At 46.3% G+C, this 19,249-nt stretch overlaps 1 protein-coding gene across 4 annotated transcripts in view; it reads left to right on the plus strand.

Moving 5' to 3' along the window:
* MORC2 (MORC family CW-type zinc finger 2) overlaps positions 1 to 19,249 on the plus strand; it is a 143,645-nt gene that overhangs the window by 109,053 nt on the left and 15,343 nt on the right. For all 4 annotated transcript variants that reach the window (XM_088469866.1, XM_088469863.1, XM_088469865.1 and 1 more), the window contains exons 21-25: positions 13,250 to 13,417; positions 13,740 to 13,794; positions 16,504 to 16,645; positions 18,434 to 18,607; positions 18,691 to 18,784. In XM_088469866.1, coding sequence (XP_088325992.1) covers positions 13,250 to 13,417; positions 13,740 to 13,794; positions 16,504 to 16,645; positions 18,434 to 18,607; positions 18,691 to 18,784 — 633 coding nt within the window. The remainder of the gene's footprint in view (positions 1 to 13,249; positions 13,418 to 13,739; positions 13,795 to 16,503; positions 16,646 to 18,433; positions 18,608 to 18,690; positions 18,785 to 19,249) is intronic.

A 19,249-nucleotide genomic window follows, 5' to 3' on the forward strand; every position in this document is an offset into this window, starting at 1 on the left:
CGTTTGATCCGCTTGAGAATCCGAGGGAGAAGCGGAAACGGTGGGAACAGGTACACAAGGCTGTACGACCAAGGGATCAGTAAAGCATCTGCTCCCACTGCTGCCGGATCCAAGGTCCTGGAGCAGTAAAGGGGTGGTTGATGATTTATCCGTGATGCCATCAGGTCTATCTGTGGTTTCCCCCATCTGCAAACCAGTTGATGAAGGGACCACTCCCCGGGATGAAGATCCTGACGACTGAGGTAGTCCGCTTCCCAGTTGTCGACTCCCGGAATAAACACTGCGGAAATTACCTCTACGTGTCTTTCTGCCCACAGAAGGATGCGACTGGCTTCTCTCATTGCCAGACGACTGCGGGTTCCTCCTTGGCGATTTATGTATGCCACTGCAGTGGCGTTGTCGGATTGTATCCGAACCGGAAGTCCTCGTAACAGAGGAGCAGCCTGTATCAAAGCTCTGTAGACTGCCCGCAGTTCGAGAACATTGATTGGTAAGAGGGATTCCTGCTGCGACCAAAGCCCCTGGAAGTGACTGTCCAGAACCACAGCTCCCCATCCGCGGAGGCTGGCGTCCGTGGTGACCAAGGTCCAATTCCAAATTCCGAAGCGCCGACCCGCTAACAGATGCTCCGTCCGAATCCACCAGAGCAAGGATATGCGGGTCCGGGCAGACAGACGCACCAGCCGATGCATCTGTAGGTGGGACCCGGACCATTGAGACAGAAGATCCAGTTGAAAAATTCTGGAGTGAAATCTGCCGAATTGGATGGCCTCGAAGGAAGCCACCATTTTTCCCAGGAGACGGATGCAAAGATGCACGGACACTTTCCTGGGTCTGAGCACCAAACGAACCAGCTCCTGTATGGCTATGGCCTTGCCCCTTGGCAAGAATGCACGAAGCAGAATAGTGTCTAGAATCATTCCTAGGAACTGAAGTCTCTGGGACGGCATCAACTGAGACTTCTGGAAGTTCACAATCCATCCGTATTGAATGAGAATCTGATGTGTAAGGGACACTTGGTGTAAAAGGACTTCTGCCGTTGGAGCCTTGATGAGTAAATCGTCTAGGTACGGAACTATCGTCACCCCCCGAGAGCGCAAGTGAGATACCATGACGGCCATCACCTTGGTGAATACCCTGGGAGCTGACGAGAGACCGAACGGCAGGGCCTGAAACTGGTAATGAGCTTCCTTGATGGCAAATCTGAGGAAAGCCTGGTGAGGAACCCAAATTGGGACATGCAGATAGGCGTCCTTGATATCTATCGACGCCAGAAATTCTCCTGCCTCTAGTCCCGCAATGACCGAATGGAGAGACTCCATTTTGAACCTGTGAAATGAAAGATACTGGTTCAAGGATTTCAGATTCAGAATGGGTCTGACTGACCCATCCGGTTTCGGAACCACAAAAAGGTTTGAGTAAAACCCTTGTTGTCTTTGTGCAGTGGGAACTGCCACCAGAACCTCGGCCAGCAAAAGTTTCTCAATCGCTTGACGCCAAATTAGTTGCTTCAAGGGATCGACGGGCAAACCTGTTGTAAAATAACGCACAGGAGGAGTGAAAGCGAACTCGATCTTGTATCCCTGAGATACCAGATTCTGAACCCAAGTGTCTGGAGAAGTCCGTCTCCAAACCTCCGAGAAACGCTGGAGGCGAGCCCCCACCTTCGGATCTCCGAGATGGGATGGGAGTCCGTCATGCCACAGGCTTGTCTGCTGGCTTGGACTCTGGACAGCGGGCATTAGTCTCTTGACGTCCTCTAGCACGGCCTCCTCGCCCCGCTGAAGACTAACCTCGCGATCGTCCCTGAAATCTTGCAGATGCTCGAAAGGAAGGTCCCCTAAACGAGCGACGCGGAGGAGGTGCTGATGAAGGTAGAAAAGTACTCTTACCTCCAGTGGCCAGCGAGATCCACTTGTCCAGCTCTGGACCAAATAAAATATCGCCTGTGAAAGGAAGAGCTTCCACTGCTCTCTTTGACTCAGCATACACTTGCCAGGCACGAAGCCAAAGTGCCCGGCGAGCAGAGACCGCTGAAGCAGAAATCCTAGCGCCTACCTGGCCGATATCTCTGGAGTCGTCTCCTAAGTATACTGCAGACTCCTGAATATGTTCTGCCAAGGTAATCAGATCTGCCCGCGGAGTGTTGGATTTAAGACCCTCAGTCAATTGTTCCGCCCACTTTTCCACCAAGATCCTACCAAGGCCGGCCGGAGAAGAGCACCTGCAGCCGTATAAATGGATTTCAAAGTGGTTTCTAATCTCCGCTCTGAGGTTTCCTTCAGTGTAGTAGCTCCTGGAACCGGTAACGTGGTCTTCTTTGACAAGCGAGAAACCGAAGAATCATCATAGGATCTTTATGACAGGGGACAAGATCTCTGCGTTAAAGGCAAAGATTCGCATTTGCCTACAGAGTCGCCGGGTGTCTATTTTCTGCTTTATCGCAAATTAATCTGAATTCCTCCATTGTGCTTTTATAGAAGCTCTCAATAAAGGTTCCTCTATATTGCAATGGATAGAAGTCAGACTTAATTTTAAATCGATTCATATTGGTTCCTTTTATATCATAAAGCAGACCTAATTATTTTTCTCTTCTAGATTCCATAGCTAAGGAATCAAGTATATGTAATGCCTCATCATCTATTTTGTCAAGGACGATAGGGGACCCCATCTCTCCTTTTTTTATTTAGTAATTTTAAGGCAAAATACAGTTTCATGCTTAAGGTGTGAACAAATATATTAAGGTCTACGAATAAGTCAAATAAGTTCGGTTTGGATGATGGGGCAAAATTCAAGCCTCTACCTAAAAGTCTAGTCTCCTCTTTAGTTAGGACCCTTGAGAACAGATTGAAAATTCCTTTCCCTTTTAAATGATTCGTACACTTTTTCGTGGATTTTCTTCCCTTTCCCCTTGCTCCTCTAGTTCTCAATCTCTTAACCTTTTTACTGACCAATTTGATCTTTGTTGATTTCGATTGGGGTGGTTTTGGTATCTGACTGTCCCCCAAAAAATGATTCTCATTAGTTTGTCTCCTATGTGGTTCTTCTATGACCTCCCACCTATTTTTACCATATTTTGGTCTCTCATTTCTCCACCTTGGCATATGTGGGGTTATATTTGGTGACCCCAAATTTTCAAACCTATTTCTAAGTGGGATTTCCCTTTCTCTATCAGATCTAGTTTCTACTTCAGGGTCCATAGGGGGTCCACAGGGTTGACCTTGGGGTATAGGTTGGGAACCAAATCCGGGCACCACGCAGTTAAAGCTTTTAGCTCCCAGGATGCACTTGGGTCCACTCTCCCTATAACCCCGCCCCCCAGCCAGAGGCACCTCAGTTTAAGTTGGTGCCCGGCCGGAGTCGGGTCACCGTTACTGCAGGGGGGCTGCTTAGCAGCCCCTAAGCTTAAAAGAGTTTTATTTTATTATTTTTTTACTACTCTTCAGAGCGGCAGCATCAGACTGTCCAATGGACGTCTGAGCTGCCGCTCCTACACCCCGCCGGCGCTGCGACGCCAGTACAGATCTGGGGATCGCAGCGGGACCCCAGAGTCTGTACTAGCCGGGCTCTGGAGGAATCCCTGGGCTGCTGCCGGATCGACGGGGACAGGTAAGTCGCGTGGTCACCGCTTGCGGTGACCCGCGTGTACATGCAGCCTTATGCCTCCGGTCTCTGGGGACAGACCGGAGGCGCTAGCGGTGGCGGCGGGCTCCCCCTCCATGGAGGCATACCCCGCGTGTCCACAGCCCACCAGGGATTATAGCGGCAGCGGGAGCCGGCATCCCGGGGGGTTAATTGCTAGCCAGGGGAGGAAGCCTTCCCTGTCTAGCGGCTCCTCAGCTCAGCGCGCCTTTCAATAATACAGTCTGGCGTCGCTGAGCTGCTTCCTCCGCGGGCCACGCTTCTTCTGAGGTCTCCAGCGGCCATTTTCTCTCTGTGGTGCTGCAGAACTCTTAGGATGTCAGTGAGCCCAGTCCCCCTGCGTACCTGGCCATTTTGGGTGAGTGTACACAGCGCTATAGCCTTCCCAGACACTGAATCTGGGCAGTTGAATGTAGCGACATTGTGCAGTATATTATATGTCATGCTTATGTATGTATATATATTTTTCTGCATTGTATGTGACTTATGCTAGTGCTGACTGTCTGCTTTTTCTCTCACCTGTCAGTGTATATCTATCCCTTTTCTTTATCTGCCCTAATACAGGTGTACCTGGGGTGGTTCTGAGACCTCACATATATATATTTGTTAATATCTGTGAGGTTTGTCACATACTGTTGCGTGCTGCACGTTGCCATATTTTAGATGGAACTGTGAGTTGCGTACGCTGATAATGGGTTCCTGCAGCTAATCTTAGCGTCAGTCAGGACCGGTATGGCGCTGCTTAATATTTCCGTCAAGATAGTCAGATATATCTGACCAGGAGATTGCACACGATACTGCACCCATTATTGCTATCCTGCAAGTCATAGCCTGCAGGAATTAGTGCGGAGGATTTTAACTCAGAAAGGTTTACGTATGCGGCACCATCTGGTGCCGGGCCCCTTGCACGACCCCCTTAAAGGGCGTTGTTTCTCAGGATCCTCTCCTTTGAGGATCGCCGGGCGGGCCCCATTGTCGTCACTCGCTGGGAGTTACTTCACCATACTGCCCTTTTGAACTCTGGGTATCTCGCAATTTCTTGCAATTTACCCCTGTGTCACAGACTATCGCTCCCTGCCGGGGTTTTTCACAGTACATGAATTACCTCCGATACCACATCGGTCTGTCATTCCCCTTGCAGGGATTACCACAACGGCCACCCTGGTGGATGTCGTTTTATACGAAATACTAATTGGCGTGATATACGCCCTGTGGTTACTGACCAGTGGCTCTGCCGTGAACTGGATGGTATATTCGGCTCTTTCCCTCTCACATGGGGGGGAGCCGATCTCAAGTATTATTATCCCTGCTTTGGGGCTGGTAGCCAGGCTCATTCTGGATATAGAGAATGTCGATCCTGCACCAGTATCATACATCTCCCGTTTTCTGCCCAGCGGGTGGATCTCATAGCGGGAGTCTGGCTGTCCCCAGATACGAGGAGTCACAAAGGCCTCCTGTTTCCCATTCCCTGAGGGTCCTCACAAGTAATGGAAATCCCCTTCTGGGATGGATTTGTATGTTAATCATCGGGTTACGGGCATTAATACGCCTCCCATCCCGGCCTGGACGAATTTTACGGATCCGTAGGTGGTAACTTTGCCTGAAATCAATGTACTCAAGTTTTCAGGGCCTGTTGCCCGTCCTACCATGGCCATCGCATGGTGATGCTTTTGTGACGTTTTTCCCCTCCAACACGTCTGAGGTTCAAATATCTTTTTGCCGCTCACAAAATATGCAGTGGTCATATGTGGGATTACCTCATGGGATGCCGGTCTTCTAACTTTCAGGGTTTCGGCGGCGTCTGTATCCGCCGCAGTACCCTATGGCTGCGTTATGGGAAAGCAGAGGTGCACACTCCTTCCAGGGGGAAGTTCTTGTTTGGTCCTGACCTTGACAAGATCGTTGCATCATTGGCAGTATCACTAATGGGGAGATACCGTCTTTAGCTACTCCCACTACATTCGGACTAACTCTGTTAAGTCTTTTTGTCCTCAGGGTCAGCCTAAAGGCCTGTTTTTTCCTAGGCTGTCGGCCTCCACGGGGGCCACCGTATCCAGTACCGAGCAGTCCTGGACTTCCGGACGACCCTGTTTCTACACCTGAGGATATACCCTCAGCCTGACGGGACAGGTCTACATCTGGGGAATTTCCAGAGTGAGGTACTGATTCTCAACGGCCTCTCATTGCTCATGCAGCCTCCTCACAGGCATTGTTACACGGGCCCTTCTTCAGAACTGATCAGGGCCTTACAATCCCAGAAAGCTATACAGTCTTTGTGGTAAGCAGAGCTATTTCGGCCAACCTCACTATCTCAGTGAGGGACTGGTTGTTCTACTTTCTTTTTGGGGCGGTGACCGACTGGTCCTCCTTTGCCTATACTCTGTCTCAAATCCCTGAATCAGATTCCAACGGTGCCTTGACTCAGGTGGAATCGTCCATGCTCCATCATCCGATGTTTGGAACCTGGGGATTTTATGGTATATCCGAGTATTCAGGATACGTACCTACGGGTACATACAGAGCCCTCTCATCAGCATGGGTTCAGGTTTGCTGTGCCACAGCAACACTTGTAAGTTTCGGGCTCTGCCTTTTGGGGCTGTCCTCAACTCCACCGGGGTTTACCAGCTTTATGGATTTTCTGACAGTTCACCTGTTCAGTGTATCCGAATGCTCCTTTCTCTGGACGGTCTCCTACTTTTAGCAGGATCACCAAGGTACTTTACCGCCAGGTCAGGATAACCGGGGCTTCTTCTCGTCACAGAAAAGTCCTCCCTGCATCCCTCACAGGGTTTTCTTCATCTGGGAGCACTGCTGGATTCTCAGAATCTGAGAATTTTTCTGGCGTAAGACAAGATCTCCACTCTTCAACTTCGAGTGTGCGGATATCTACGCAGTCGACATATGTCATTACTCTTTGTGATGCGCGGTCTACCAGAGTGTCTACCTTTTGGTAGGGTGGAATGTGCTCAGTTCCATTCCAGGCCTTGCCATAATTGACTCCCCTCCAGATGGATCGAGTTTTTTCCATCGGATCGCTGTTCGAACCATGATACTTTCTACGGAGGCGAGTTGGTCTCTGTCCGGGTGGCTATGGCCATCTCGTCCAGGGTGTTCTTTGCTAAAGACAGTGTCTGGTCCGCATTCATTTCGGGGCAGTTGGACGTCTGTCGCTTCTGCCCTGCCACTTAACTTGTTGATACTTTAAGCTGTCTTGGACTTTCACTCTGGCCTAACCCATTTGTCACGGTAAACCTGAATAGGTTCAGTCCGACAGTGTCACAACAGTGGCTTCCATCTAGGCAACACTGGTAGTTGGGTGGCAATGTTAGGAATGTCACCCATTCTGACATAGTCCAAGGGTCTTCTCCTGGCCAACTCTGCGGTGTTTATTCCCGGAGCTCTCCATTGGGAAGCGGGCTTCCTCAGCCGTCACGGCGTGCATCCCGGGGACTAGTCTCTTCTCCAAGAGAGGTTTCAACTCCTGGTGAGCAGAGGGGGCCTCCCTGAGGGGATTGATCCCCATGGCCTTCTGACTCGATCACACATTACCGGTGTTACAGTCCAGCTCTAGGAGTACTGAAGCTACCTTCAGTGACTCTTTGTCAGTGAAGTGGTCCTTCCACTTTGTGTACCTGTGTCCTCCGGTCTCCCTTCTTCCTCGAGGTCTTCGGAAGTTTAATTCGAGACGGAGGGGCTTTCCTTCTGGGGGCTCCAGGTCGTCCCAGACATCACTGGTACTAAGATTTTCGGAGTCTCCTCCTCGATGCTCCGTTCCTACTGCTTCACTATCTGGACCTGTTGTCTCAGGGTCCTTGTTTTTCCCTGGATCTGGATCGCTTGTCTTTAACTGCGCCCCTACTGTGGTCCTCGGGCTTCCCTGGCTCTGTCTTCATTGAGATGTTTAGAGCAGATAGGCCAGACTTTGCTGGGATCTGCCACGGACTGTGGCATACATAATTCTTATGGTATCGTACCTGTCGATACGATCCTCCGGTGTCCAGGATTTCCAGATATTCTGGCATTCCTTCCAGCTGGCTTGGGTTTCACCCTTGGCCTGGCCTTCCTGACAGTGCGGATCTCTACACTGTCGGTATGGTTAAGATATGGAATTGCTCCGCTCTGATATCCAGTTCATCCTTTGGAGTGTTTTCTGGATTATGTCTCCACTTGTCCTCCCTAGGGACTCCTGGGGAGTTAGTAGTGGTTCTTTGTTCCCTCCGGGGACAGTCAATGGAACCGCTGGTTGTGATAGCCATTACATGGTCTATTGTTTAAGCTCTCTCTCTCTCTCTCAGGGTGTTTAAATCAACCAGGAGAGTGTCTGAATGGGGAGCGTTCTCATGTGGCTCCCTCTTCTGGAGGGCATCATGTCAGGGTGTGAGTTGCTCTCGCCCTGTGTTTCTTCTTAAAGTGGTTTTTAGGTTCCATATTATTCTGGAACTTATGGTATGGCCATTCAGTTCCCAGTCCTCTCGGCTGTTGTGGCCTCATGGACTGTGGTCCGGCCTCTTTGGCTTTATGTGATCCGTTCAAGTTCCTTATGGTAAGCGGACTCCTTATTGGTGGTCTGCGGTTTCTGGTTTTAACAGGAAACGATGGCCGGCCTATAATGAAATGTTGACTGGATGGCCTCGTATGTCTTCCTCAGGGGCCTACCCATGGGTGGGCATTTCTGTCGTTGAGGCTTGTTTTTTTCTCGGGCCGTGTAACCCTCGTGGGCGGCTCGTCGTGGCGCCTCGGCTGTTTTGCCTTACTAGGTGTCCACGTGGTCTTCTGTCCATACCTTTTTAAGGTTCTAGGCATTGGTTTCCTTTGCCTCTCAGGATGCTTCCTTTTTGGCGACGGATTCTCCTCTCAGCACAGGAGCGTCCCCACCCTTGGTTGAACTGCTTTGGGACATCCCCAAGGTCAACCCTGTGGACCCCCTATGGACCCTGAAGTAGAAAACAAGAGATATGGTAAGAACTTACCTTTGTTATCTCTGTTTCTACGAAGTCCATAGGGTCCACAGGGCGCCCGCCCTGACGCACCTGGCTTCATATGGGCTGTGTTACTGGTCACCGGCTTCCCGTCTCCTTTTCTGTGAGTATGGTTCTAGAGTGTTCCAGTTTTCTCTCTCTTTTTCTCTCCTCCTCCGGCCTTTGGCTACTTACAATCTGAGGTGCCTCTGGCTGGGGGGCGGGGTTATAGGGAGAGTGGACCCAAGTGCATCCTGGGAGCTAAAAGCTTTAACTGCGTGGTGCCCGGATTTGGTTCCCAACCTATACCCCAAGGTCAACCCTGTGGACCCTATGGACTTCGTAGAAACAGAGATAACAAAGGTAAGTTCTTACCATATCTCTTGTTATCTTTATAGATATCCGATTTCTTTTGACCATCAGGTCTATAAAGGTCATCCCTATATTGGAAATTCCTCTGATTTTCCACTGCTTGATCACCCTCTCCACCCGGAATTGGACCTATTTCTGTACAGGTGGGGCCTTTCAGAGATAGATCTCATGGCCTCCCGACACAACAACAAACTGTCGGGTCAAGGACAAGAGACGCAAAGGCTTGTCTAGTGGACGCTCTGTCGGTCAAGTGGACCTTCCAGTATGCGTACCTCTTCCCTCCGTTTTCCCTTCTTCCTCGAGTGCTACGAAAATTCAAGCAAGAAGACGGCATGCTCCTGCTGATAGCTCCAGCGTGGCCCAGACAGCACTGGTACTCAGACCTTCAGAGTCTCTCAGTGGTCAATCCGATGCTGTTACCTCAACGTCCGGACCTGTTATCTCAGAGCCCTTGTCTTTATCCAGACCTGTATCGGCTGTCTTTGACGGCGTGGCTATTGAGACTGCCCTCTTGAGGTCCAGGGGTTTTTCTGGCTCTGTAGTGCAAACTATGCTAAGAGCTTGGAAACCTTCATCTGCAAGAATTTACCATCGTGTGTGGCATACTTTCTTTCAGTGGTGTCGCCCTAGAGGCTATGCTCCTCGGGTGTTTCGGCTATCCAGAGTATTGGCTTTCCTACAGGCAGGCTTAGATATCATGGTCTTCGCCTTGCCTATCTGAAGGTGCAGGTGTCTGACCTGTCAGTCTGGTTTCATCGTAGGATTTCTACACTCCCTGATGTCCGCACCTTTTATGCAAGGTGTACTGCGTATTCAGCCTCCCTTTGTTCCACCTGTGGCACCTTGGGATCTGGCTGTGGTCCTAAGGGCTCTTCAAGGACCGCCATTTGAACCACTGGGCTCAGTGGATTTGAAATGGTTTACGCTTAAGACCGTTTTCCTTCTGGCCATTGCCTCGGCCAGAAGGGTTTCAGAATTGGAAGCTCTGTCATGCAGACCTCCATATCTTACTTTTCATAGGAACAGGGCTGTGCTTCGCACCCATCCTGGATTTCCTCCGAAGGTGGTATCTTGTTTCCATATCGACGAGGAAATTATTGTACCGGCCTTTAATTCATCGGACCTTTCGGTTGGTGAGGCCACCTTGGATGTGGTGCGGGCCTTAAAACTCTGAGTTGACCGCACCGCTTCTTTTCGGAAGTCGGAGTCGTTGTTTTTCCTTTATGGCTTCCGGAAGAAGTGTTGGCCTGCCACTAAGCAAACGTTGGCAGGATGGATTCGCCTGGCTATTTCTGAAGCTTATGCTCATGAAGGTCTTCCCGTTCCATCTTCGGTCAGGGCTCATTCCACTAGGTCTGTAGGTCCTTCGTTGGCAGCTCGACGTGGCGCCTCAGCGGTTCAGCTTTGCAAGGCAGCCACGTGGTCATCTGTCCATACGTTCGTACGGTATTATGCTTTTGATACCTACGCCTCTCAGGATGCTTCCTTCGGTCGGCGGATTCTCCTTACAGCACAAGAGCGTCCCCACCCTTAAAGGATACTGCTTTGGGACATCCCCAAGGTATCCTGTGGATACCATATGGACCCTGCAGTAGAAAATAAGAGATATGGTAAGAACTTACCTTTGGAACCCTATGGACTTCGTAGAAATAGAGATAACACAGTTGCTCTGGTCACCGGTTTTTCTGTCTCCTTCTGGTGAGAATGTGATTCCTTGTGTGTTCCAGACTTCCTTCTCTCTCTTTCTCCTCCTCCGGCCTATGGCTTGTAACGTCACTGAGGTGCCTGAGGCTCGGGGGCGGGGTATAGGAGAGGGACCCCAGTGCAGTCCTGGGAGGATGCAGAAACTTATCTCTGTGGTGCCCGATGCCTGACGTCATCATCTATACCCCAAGGTATCCTGTGGAACCCTATGAACTTTGTAGAAATAGAGATACAAAGGTAAGTTCTTACCATATCTCTTATTTTTGTTAGAAATTGAGTAGATTGGTTCTTAGATTCCTTGCTAAACTCCCAGGCTATCATTGTCATGCATGGTCCACAAATTGTAGCCTACCTGGTAGAGTGCAACAGTTTGTCTTCTCTTTGGGGATTTGCTTCTTTTTGTTTTTTCACTCCTATCTTGTGGCTTCCTTTATTTCTGTGGAGGTATTCTTCTAACTTGAACTAATCATAAAGAGTAAAATTGATGTTAAAAAATAAACCCATATTAAACTAATATACTTTTTGAAAAATGAATGGTTGTAGTTCAGAAATATGACAAATTTAAAGTTTTTAAAGTTGATGATAAAAGCTACATTTTTAATATTTTACCTGCAAACTGCCACTTCCAGTATTAATTGCAGTAATGAGTTCTACTTCAGGAAAAAAAAGAAAAAAGGTTAATTGGACATACAATAAATTACTTCACTTCAATTACTTTTTAAACTACATATGTAATTGATATTTCACCATTTTTAATCCCTTCAATACACTTGAGATGGTTTGTACCTCTATGATGAGTCAGTTTTGTGGTTCCGTCCATTGTTGGATTTGCTCATAATTGCTGCTTATATCTTTCTCTTCTACAGAAAATCTTATATTTTTTTGGGACATTCTTTGTTTGTTTTATCGACTTAAAAAATATCCCTGCTCTGTCTGATTAAAATACATATTTATGGAATCTCTGTACCTTAGATAACTAGACTAATGGTGCATGCACACGGTCAGATGAACGATTTTACCAACGATTTGAACGATTTTAGACTGTATTAAAATGAGTGGAATCGTCCAAATCTGACTGCAAACACATCAGATGACAGATATCGTGATCTGACAAGCGGGAACGCTCATCGCTGCAGGCTCACATATCAGATTTTTCTTTCAGATATGAACGATTGAACGATTTTTAAAATAGTTATCATTCAGATCTGACAGAAAATCTGACAGTGTGTATGCACCATAAGATTGAAGGATATTTTTGGAGATTTATGTCAATATATAAGAACAACATCACTGATATTTACACTGACACTATGAAAGTACACTGGTGCTTCCGTATTGTACAAGCATCATTCCGTTTTGAATGCTGTTTGTCTACGTTGCGGGTCCACGGGCAGAAAAATGTTCCTGGTTTTATCATCAGATTTCCAGGCAGAATTTTGCAGGCAGGTACAGTATTGCTACTTTTATACAGCATTTTACAAAAAAATCTTTTATAAAATCAGCTTCACATTACCATGGCTTTTAAGGAAAAAATTAGCCTAACCTATAAGATTGCCTCCCCTATCTGAATCATCACTATCTAGTCTTTGCTAAAGTGACCAGAACAAAAAGTGGCATTTCCTGTTCCTTTCAAGTAGCATAGGGAGACTGTTTTGGGATGTATAATGCATCTGGGTCCCCAATTGCATGTGAGGAAAATTAGAATGTTCCTGCTAATATTTTCTCTTGTAGCACATTGAGGTACCAAAACCTTCCCATTGCAGAGGAAACAACTCCTTTCAGTTTCTGGCTCACTGCCAGGTCATTTGACTTGTTTCTGGTTTACAGTCTCCTTCTCTAGTTAAGGCTAATTTTCTGCGCTTCAGAGATTAGCACCTGAGATTGATAATTTTTTTTATTTTGGCATCCACCGCTTATGGTGCGTACACACAGGACGATTAAAATGCACGATATGAACGATATTGATCATATCGTGCATTTATTGGTTCCTTCCAACCCACCAACGACCTGCGATGCGTGGGCACGTATGGACAATAACGATATCGTCCATTTCCCGTGCATGCAGGGACCGGCATTTCGTTGGCCGTCGGTGGTGTGCTGGATGATCGATATCGATCATCCAGCACACCGGGAAGGTGAAGGACGATCAGTCAGCAATATCGTTATTGCTGACTGATCGTACCATGTGTACGCACCATTAGTATTAGATATCCATGTTCGTGGATTTTCCCAATATACTATGTGTAAGAATTTTTACATGAAGTACAAAAATCCAACTATTTTTACTTAGGCAGGTCAATGCTTTCCAGTTTGTTCTGTCCTTAAACTTGATCCATAGTACTGATGGATTTTTTAGTACGCTTGCACTATCTGTTAATCCCATGAGAGTAGGAGATAAATTTTAGTATTCAGCGCTTCTCAAAGCCATCATATGGATTTAATGGGGCAGTACAATTAAATACAAAGCCATTTGTGTTCTGTATGAAATGTTATTTAAATCCAGCAGGAGAAACGACTGAAGATGAAAAGCTCAGCATAGTAAATATACCATTGGTCTGTTCCTAAACATTTAGGTGAGCAGTTTGAAGAAGAGAAGTTCTCAACAGATAGTAGTAGCTGACGACGATGATGATGATGATGATGATGAGCCAGTCTCCAGTCGGAGACCGGAAAAGGCAAAACGCTCAAAGCTAGTTGAAGTGAAACGGGAGAAGAAAGATATGAATGAAGTAGAGGTGAAGGTAAGAAATAATTAGTGATTTTATCATTTGAGCTCATGTCCTGTCTCTTTAATCCACATAGACTGGTGTACAATTTATGCTTTGGATTCTGGTTTCTACTAATGGATCATCTTAATCTGCATGTATTGTCATTAATGCGAGTAAAGAAAGGCACTAATACACTGTTTTTGTAGTAATATCTAAAATAAATGATTGTTGAAAAATATATTTGATCTATACAATAGTTTTGCTTTATGAGCAGCTGGAGCTGACATTTTTTTGAGCATTCTCTTTACACACTGTCCGACCCTCCTGACTTTCATATCTTTTGAGTTCATTTCAGTTGACGGACAGTCCAGATGAAGATGACATTGCATCTGTTAAAGCTGCTCAGAAAGGTATAAAAAGCCATATATTGGACTGTAAAATCACTATAAAGCTTTTCGGTTTGTCTACTGTATATATACAAATAAGTAAATCATAATCAAGAGAATTAAATTCTGAAAAATATTATTTACATGAGTCTTTGGATATTCAGAGTATAAAAGGGACTAAGAAGCTGACCTACAGAGAGAACAGATAGTTCTCTTTCAGATTTATCCATGTAGAGCAGTAATTTTCTGCTCCGTGTATGTATCACTTTTATGAAGGAGCTTTGTTGCATATTGTTAAAATGTGAGTAAAAATGGGTACACTTCGACAGATATATTGGCTGAGCAAGTGATTGGCCAATATATCTGCTGCCCGTTGGCCAATGTGTACCAGCGATATGTCTTAGCACAACGTTGTTCAGACATATTGCGTCGGCTGTTCTGCACAGCCGATGGGCAGATATCTGTCCATCTGCAAGTGTGTATGGCCGATCAGCCGATCGCCCGTACGCATGCAGCTGCGGGGAGGGCCCGCCCCTCAGCCAGCGGGACCCACGGCTGTCTGGAAGATGATGGTCGTTGTATATGAATGACCATCATCTACAGATATATCTGTTTAGTGTGTACACACCTTAAGTGACTCCACTCTCCTCGTTATGGTGAGAAGAGAGGTACTGCAAGTCATGGTCATCCACGAGTGGCCTGAGGCCTGCACTAACTGACGAGCCTTTCAGCTGCTTGTGAACGGTGGTCACGTTGCAGCTGCCTGTAATGAAAGGCCAGTAGACGGCCATCCTCGATTGCATGTGGCCGATGATGTGCTGGGCCCTGCGGGGAGGCGCAACCCCAAGGCAGCTTAACACTTCCTTCTTGTTTGGCTTTAGTTCACTGGCTCTCTGTAGCGCTCCAAAAACAGACACACAACTGTCATCTTCTGCACTGCTTCTCCTATTTTCCAGGTGCAGAGAACTGTAGTGCTTTTGAGCTTTTTCTAAGTGGGTGTGTGGGATTGTCATTCTTTAATTTCTGTGTCTGCTGATTGCTGAGTTAATTTTTTTTATTATGTATTCTGTACCCTTTCTCTAATTCCAGCTTTAAAGATGCCTACACACTTGGCCATTTTTTACACGATTTGCCCAATTCCAACGAATCGTGACGACCAATCATGTAAAAAAAAGCCCGATGCGCGTACCCGCTGGTCGTACATCGCATTTTCAGATATGCCGTGCAGTAGGGCAAATCTGACAATCTCAGTCACGATGCACTGGAATAGTTACGTTTTTTAACACCAAATTGTGCCCATGACTGCCGGGGAGTTGCTGGGGAGAGTTCAAGGGGAAATCGGACACATCGTCGGATCGTGAGCACATCGTGAAGTGTGTAGGCACCTTAAGACTACAGTTGTTTCAGCATTAACGTTAACTTCTGTGAAATGTCAGTCTAATACCCCTTTCACACTGTTAACCCGGGTCGCACCCGGGATCTTGTACACCAGTCCATCCTGGGTGCGACCCAGGTGAGACCCCTTTCAGACTGGCGGCCCAACCCTGCTTATTGCCGGGTCAATGATGTCACCACCATCACATGCTGCGGCAGCGTTTGGAAATGAGATTATTGGGTTCCTTGGTGACACCACCATCCGAGCCAGTTCGGTACAGGGTCTGGTTAGGGTTTACTTCTGTTTAAAGATGATTTTGGAAAATTCTTAAAGGACTAGGTCCCAGAAGCATCTGAGTTCTGCCATAGTCTACTCTATAAGAGAAAATGATGTGGATGATTTAGTGCGATCAGTGAGACAGACACTATACATCCAGTGATGAGTCGGCTGAACTTGACAAAATGTTTTTGATGACTTACATTTTTTTTATTTTAATTGATATGACTAAAAGGTTACATATTTTAATTTGCTGGTGAGCTCTTTATTGGAAACGATAGTTTAATGAAAATACAGCTATCACTGCAGTAGTGGTTATACAGGTCTCCCATATCCGAAATGCTCGGGACCAGGAGCATTTCGGATTTTGGATTATTACGGTTTTCGGAATACCTGAGAGGGAGCACAGCGGGAGGCCTGGTGTGTGCTGCGGGTGGGTCCGGAAGGTGTCGCGCGGGTGCTGTGGGATGTTGCGGTGGTCCGGCGGGTGGAGCAGGTGTCGTGAGGGGTTCGGCGAGTGAGGCGGAAGGGTCTGGCAGGTAAGCTGAAAGGGTGCGGCGGGTGTCATGAGGGGGCCGGCGGGTGACGCAGAAGGGTCCGGCGGCTGCCACTGGGGGTCCGGCGTGTGCTGCGGGGGGTGGCCTGGCATGTGGACCACGCACACGCCGCTATTCATTGGCCACTATACTAGTGACGTCACAGATGCCCTGAAATATTCCGGTTTTTGGAATATTTCGGTTTTTGGATTTTCGGATATGGGAGACTCAACCTGTACAACATTTTGCAGTCTGTTATCAGTTATACAATTCAGTGATTATTCTGTTATTTTAGTCTTAAATAGGTAAAAATATATAATATATAATTAAATAGGTCAAAATATATAATGATCAGAGCATCGGACACTTTTTTTTTGTTTCTTTTGTTCCATGAACAGTTGAAATATATTTTAGTGTTTTCAGACGCTTTTTAATGTCCTCCACAGTGTACATTTAAGAATATCTGTCTTACATAAAGCTCCACTTAATGACGTTTTTGAAAACTTTTTATAACGCAGTGCGTATAATCCGCTTATTACTTCGCAGACAAAGGCTTACATGTTGAAGTGCGCGTAAACAAGGAGTGGTTCACGGGACGTGTAACTACTGTAGAAGTCGGAAAACAGGGAGTACGCTGGAAAGTGAAGTTTGATTATGTACCTACAGACACAACTCCACGTGATCGATGGTAAGGTATTCTGTGTAACTTTATATTTTCCAAACATTTCGGTCTCTACACACCTAGGTGTATAGAGCTACGGTGCCCCATTTTAGATTTGCAATATTTAGTGACTTCAAATGACCAAGCTCTGCTCAAAAACGGATTGTGGAGCACATTATACTTTGTAATGATCTGAAATATTCCTCCGGGTATGCCACCCAGGCGACAGCTGAGCAAAGCGACCAGGAGGTGACTGATAGCAGCTGAGCAAAGCGACCAGGAGGTGACTGATAGTTATAATAATGGAAATGTTTTGCACTTTCATTCATATTTGCCATACAAAAATAGTACATAGACCACTTTAAGTAGGGGAAACAACACGCAGATTTTTGTTTTTGTTTCTCTGTTTTTCGTTTTATAGTTGTAAACAATTCTTTAATATTCTGTGCTGCATTCTTAATTTCCATTAGCACACAAAGAAGGCTTTACAACTAATGGTGCATACACACTGGGCGATCAGTAAAGACAGTACGATTACGACATCGTATTCGTACCGTCGTTCCTCATCACCTGTAGTGTCTGCACTGAACGATCCAGTGCATGCACAGTCCATCATTCCTGAACATGCCAATCTGTCATTATCGGCAGATTGAGCTGCATGTTCAGACAATGGACAATGTTGTAAATGACCAGCGGGAGCGCGAATCGCTGGTAGTTTCTGACATAAAAGTGCATGAGCCATTGCACGATAACGATGTCATAATTGTGCAATCGCTCAGTAATATCGCCCAGTGTGTACGCACCTTAAGGGATGAATTCAATTAGCCACGAAAAGTGCCACTTGGAGAAAAGTTTTCGCAAATTTGCGGTTTTGGCCTGTTTTCTACTTTTCTCTGTATTCAATTCCAGGACGTTTTCGCCTGTGCAAATACTTTACATGGAAAAATAGGTGAAAAAAAATTCTCCACTTATAGGCAGGCTAATTGGAAGTGGAGAATTGCTGTTTTGGGGTGCAAATGTGGGGATTTGATCCAGAACCCTTTGGACACCCCCCCGCCCCCTAATAACTAATCGGTTAAAAAAAACAAAAACACAAAATTAAAAAAGACATGTCAATTTTGGGGCGAAAATTTTAAGTGTTGAAAAACTGGTAAAAAGTGGGGGGCCTGGTATTTTGGGGGCTATATGGATATGAGGTGTTTTTGAGATTGCATGAGGCAGCAGCAGGTGTATTTTTTTTTATTTTTTTTAAATCTTCATTTTAGAGACCTCAAAATATACTAGTACCCCAAATTTAACTACAGTACTTATTTTTCTGAAAAAACATTGCTTTCTATAATTTGGCCACACATACTGTATGCAAATATGCATATAACAGCCCTTTACCTCAAAATAAGTTCACTAAATACTTTTATTAGGGCTACTACTACTATTCTATATTGATTCCCTGGGTCACTGAAGCTTTTTATGGGGTACAGACTGATTTTCCCCAAAAGGTCCTTTACCCTAGTTTTGCTTTGTAAAACATTCGCCTATCCGCGTTTTCACCTGTTTCATAATTGAATAGGGCAAAAAGCGGGGACGCGCATGGAGAGAACTTCACGTCAAAACAGGCGAATTAATTTCGCCAGACGGCACTTTTCGCGGCTAATTGAATTCGGCCGTAAATGGGGAAAAGTGTATTGAACATGAGGCCCCTTTGCTTCTGTTATTCATCACTATGAGAGTGGATTTTTTTTACAGAATAAATCTATGATCTGAAGAAGAAATCTGCACATACAGTGACACTTGTCCTCGGTTATGTGGTCTTTTCAGGGTAGAGAAAGGTAGCGATGATGTGAGACTCATGAGGCCACCATCACCAGAACACCAGACTCCTGATACACAGCAGGCGGAACCTTCTACCTCTGACAACACTCGAATAGAGCCGGATACAACAGAACCCAGTGCCAGCCTTGCTCCTGTGGAACAGCTTGCACAAATTCTCCGGTAATCTTAATTACTGTTATATCAATTAGGTGTAATAGATTACATACTGTAGCTCATCCAATTCTTTCTCCTCTCTGCATCAGGAACTGTTTACGGTATTTCTTGCCACCTAACTTTCCTATATCCAAGAATGAACTGAGCACAATGAATGCTGATGATCTGATAGCCTTTCCACTGGTGAGTGAAAAAATGAACAAACAAATACAACTGGACTTCCTTATTTTTCCAACTGTTTATATGCAATATGTTATATTCTGTGTTGATGATTAAAGCAGTGATATTGGCTCAGAGAAATTATTATTTAATGCATGGGGCGCTGAGGTATGCAGGTGCAGTATAGGAGCTTATGAATTTCAATCTCCTCCAAAAGTTCAAACTAGCCACTCTCTATACCCTCATAGGCTGTGTGTTATGGCTTCCTCTGCGCTAGGCACAGAGGCAGAGGGACGGGAGCATTATTATAGACGGCAGCCATCCCTTGTTGCTGGGAGGAGGTGACATTCATATCCAGCACCACCTCCTTGGAGGGCTTACAATACGGCAAGTTCACCGCAATACGGCAAAAGACATAGAGGACAGCAACAAGAGCTCCTTCTAATTGCCTTCTGACCTTTCCACTGAAGCAAAGATGTTGTGGGTGCT

The sequence above is a fragment of the Taudactylus pleione genome, unplaced genomic scaffold, assembly GCF_031769625.1.
Source record: "Taudactylus pleione unplaced genomic scaffold, aTauple2 ptg000095l, whole genome shotgun sequence".
NCBI classification, from domain to species: Eukaryota; Metazoa; Chordata; class Amphibia; order Anura; family Myobatrachidae; genus Taudactylus; species Taudactylus pleione.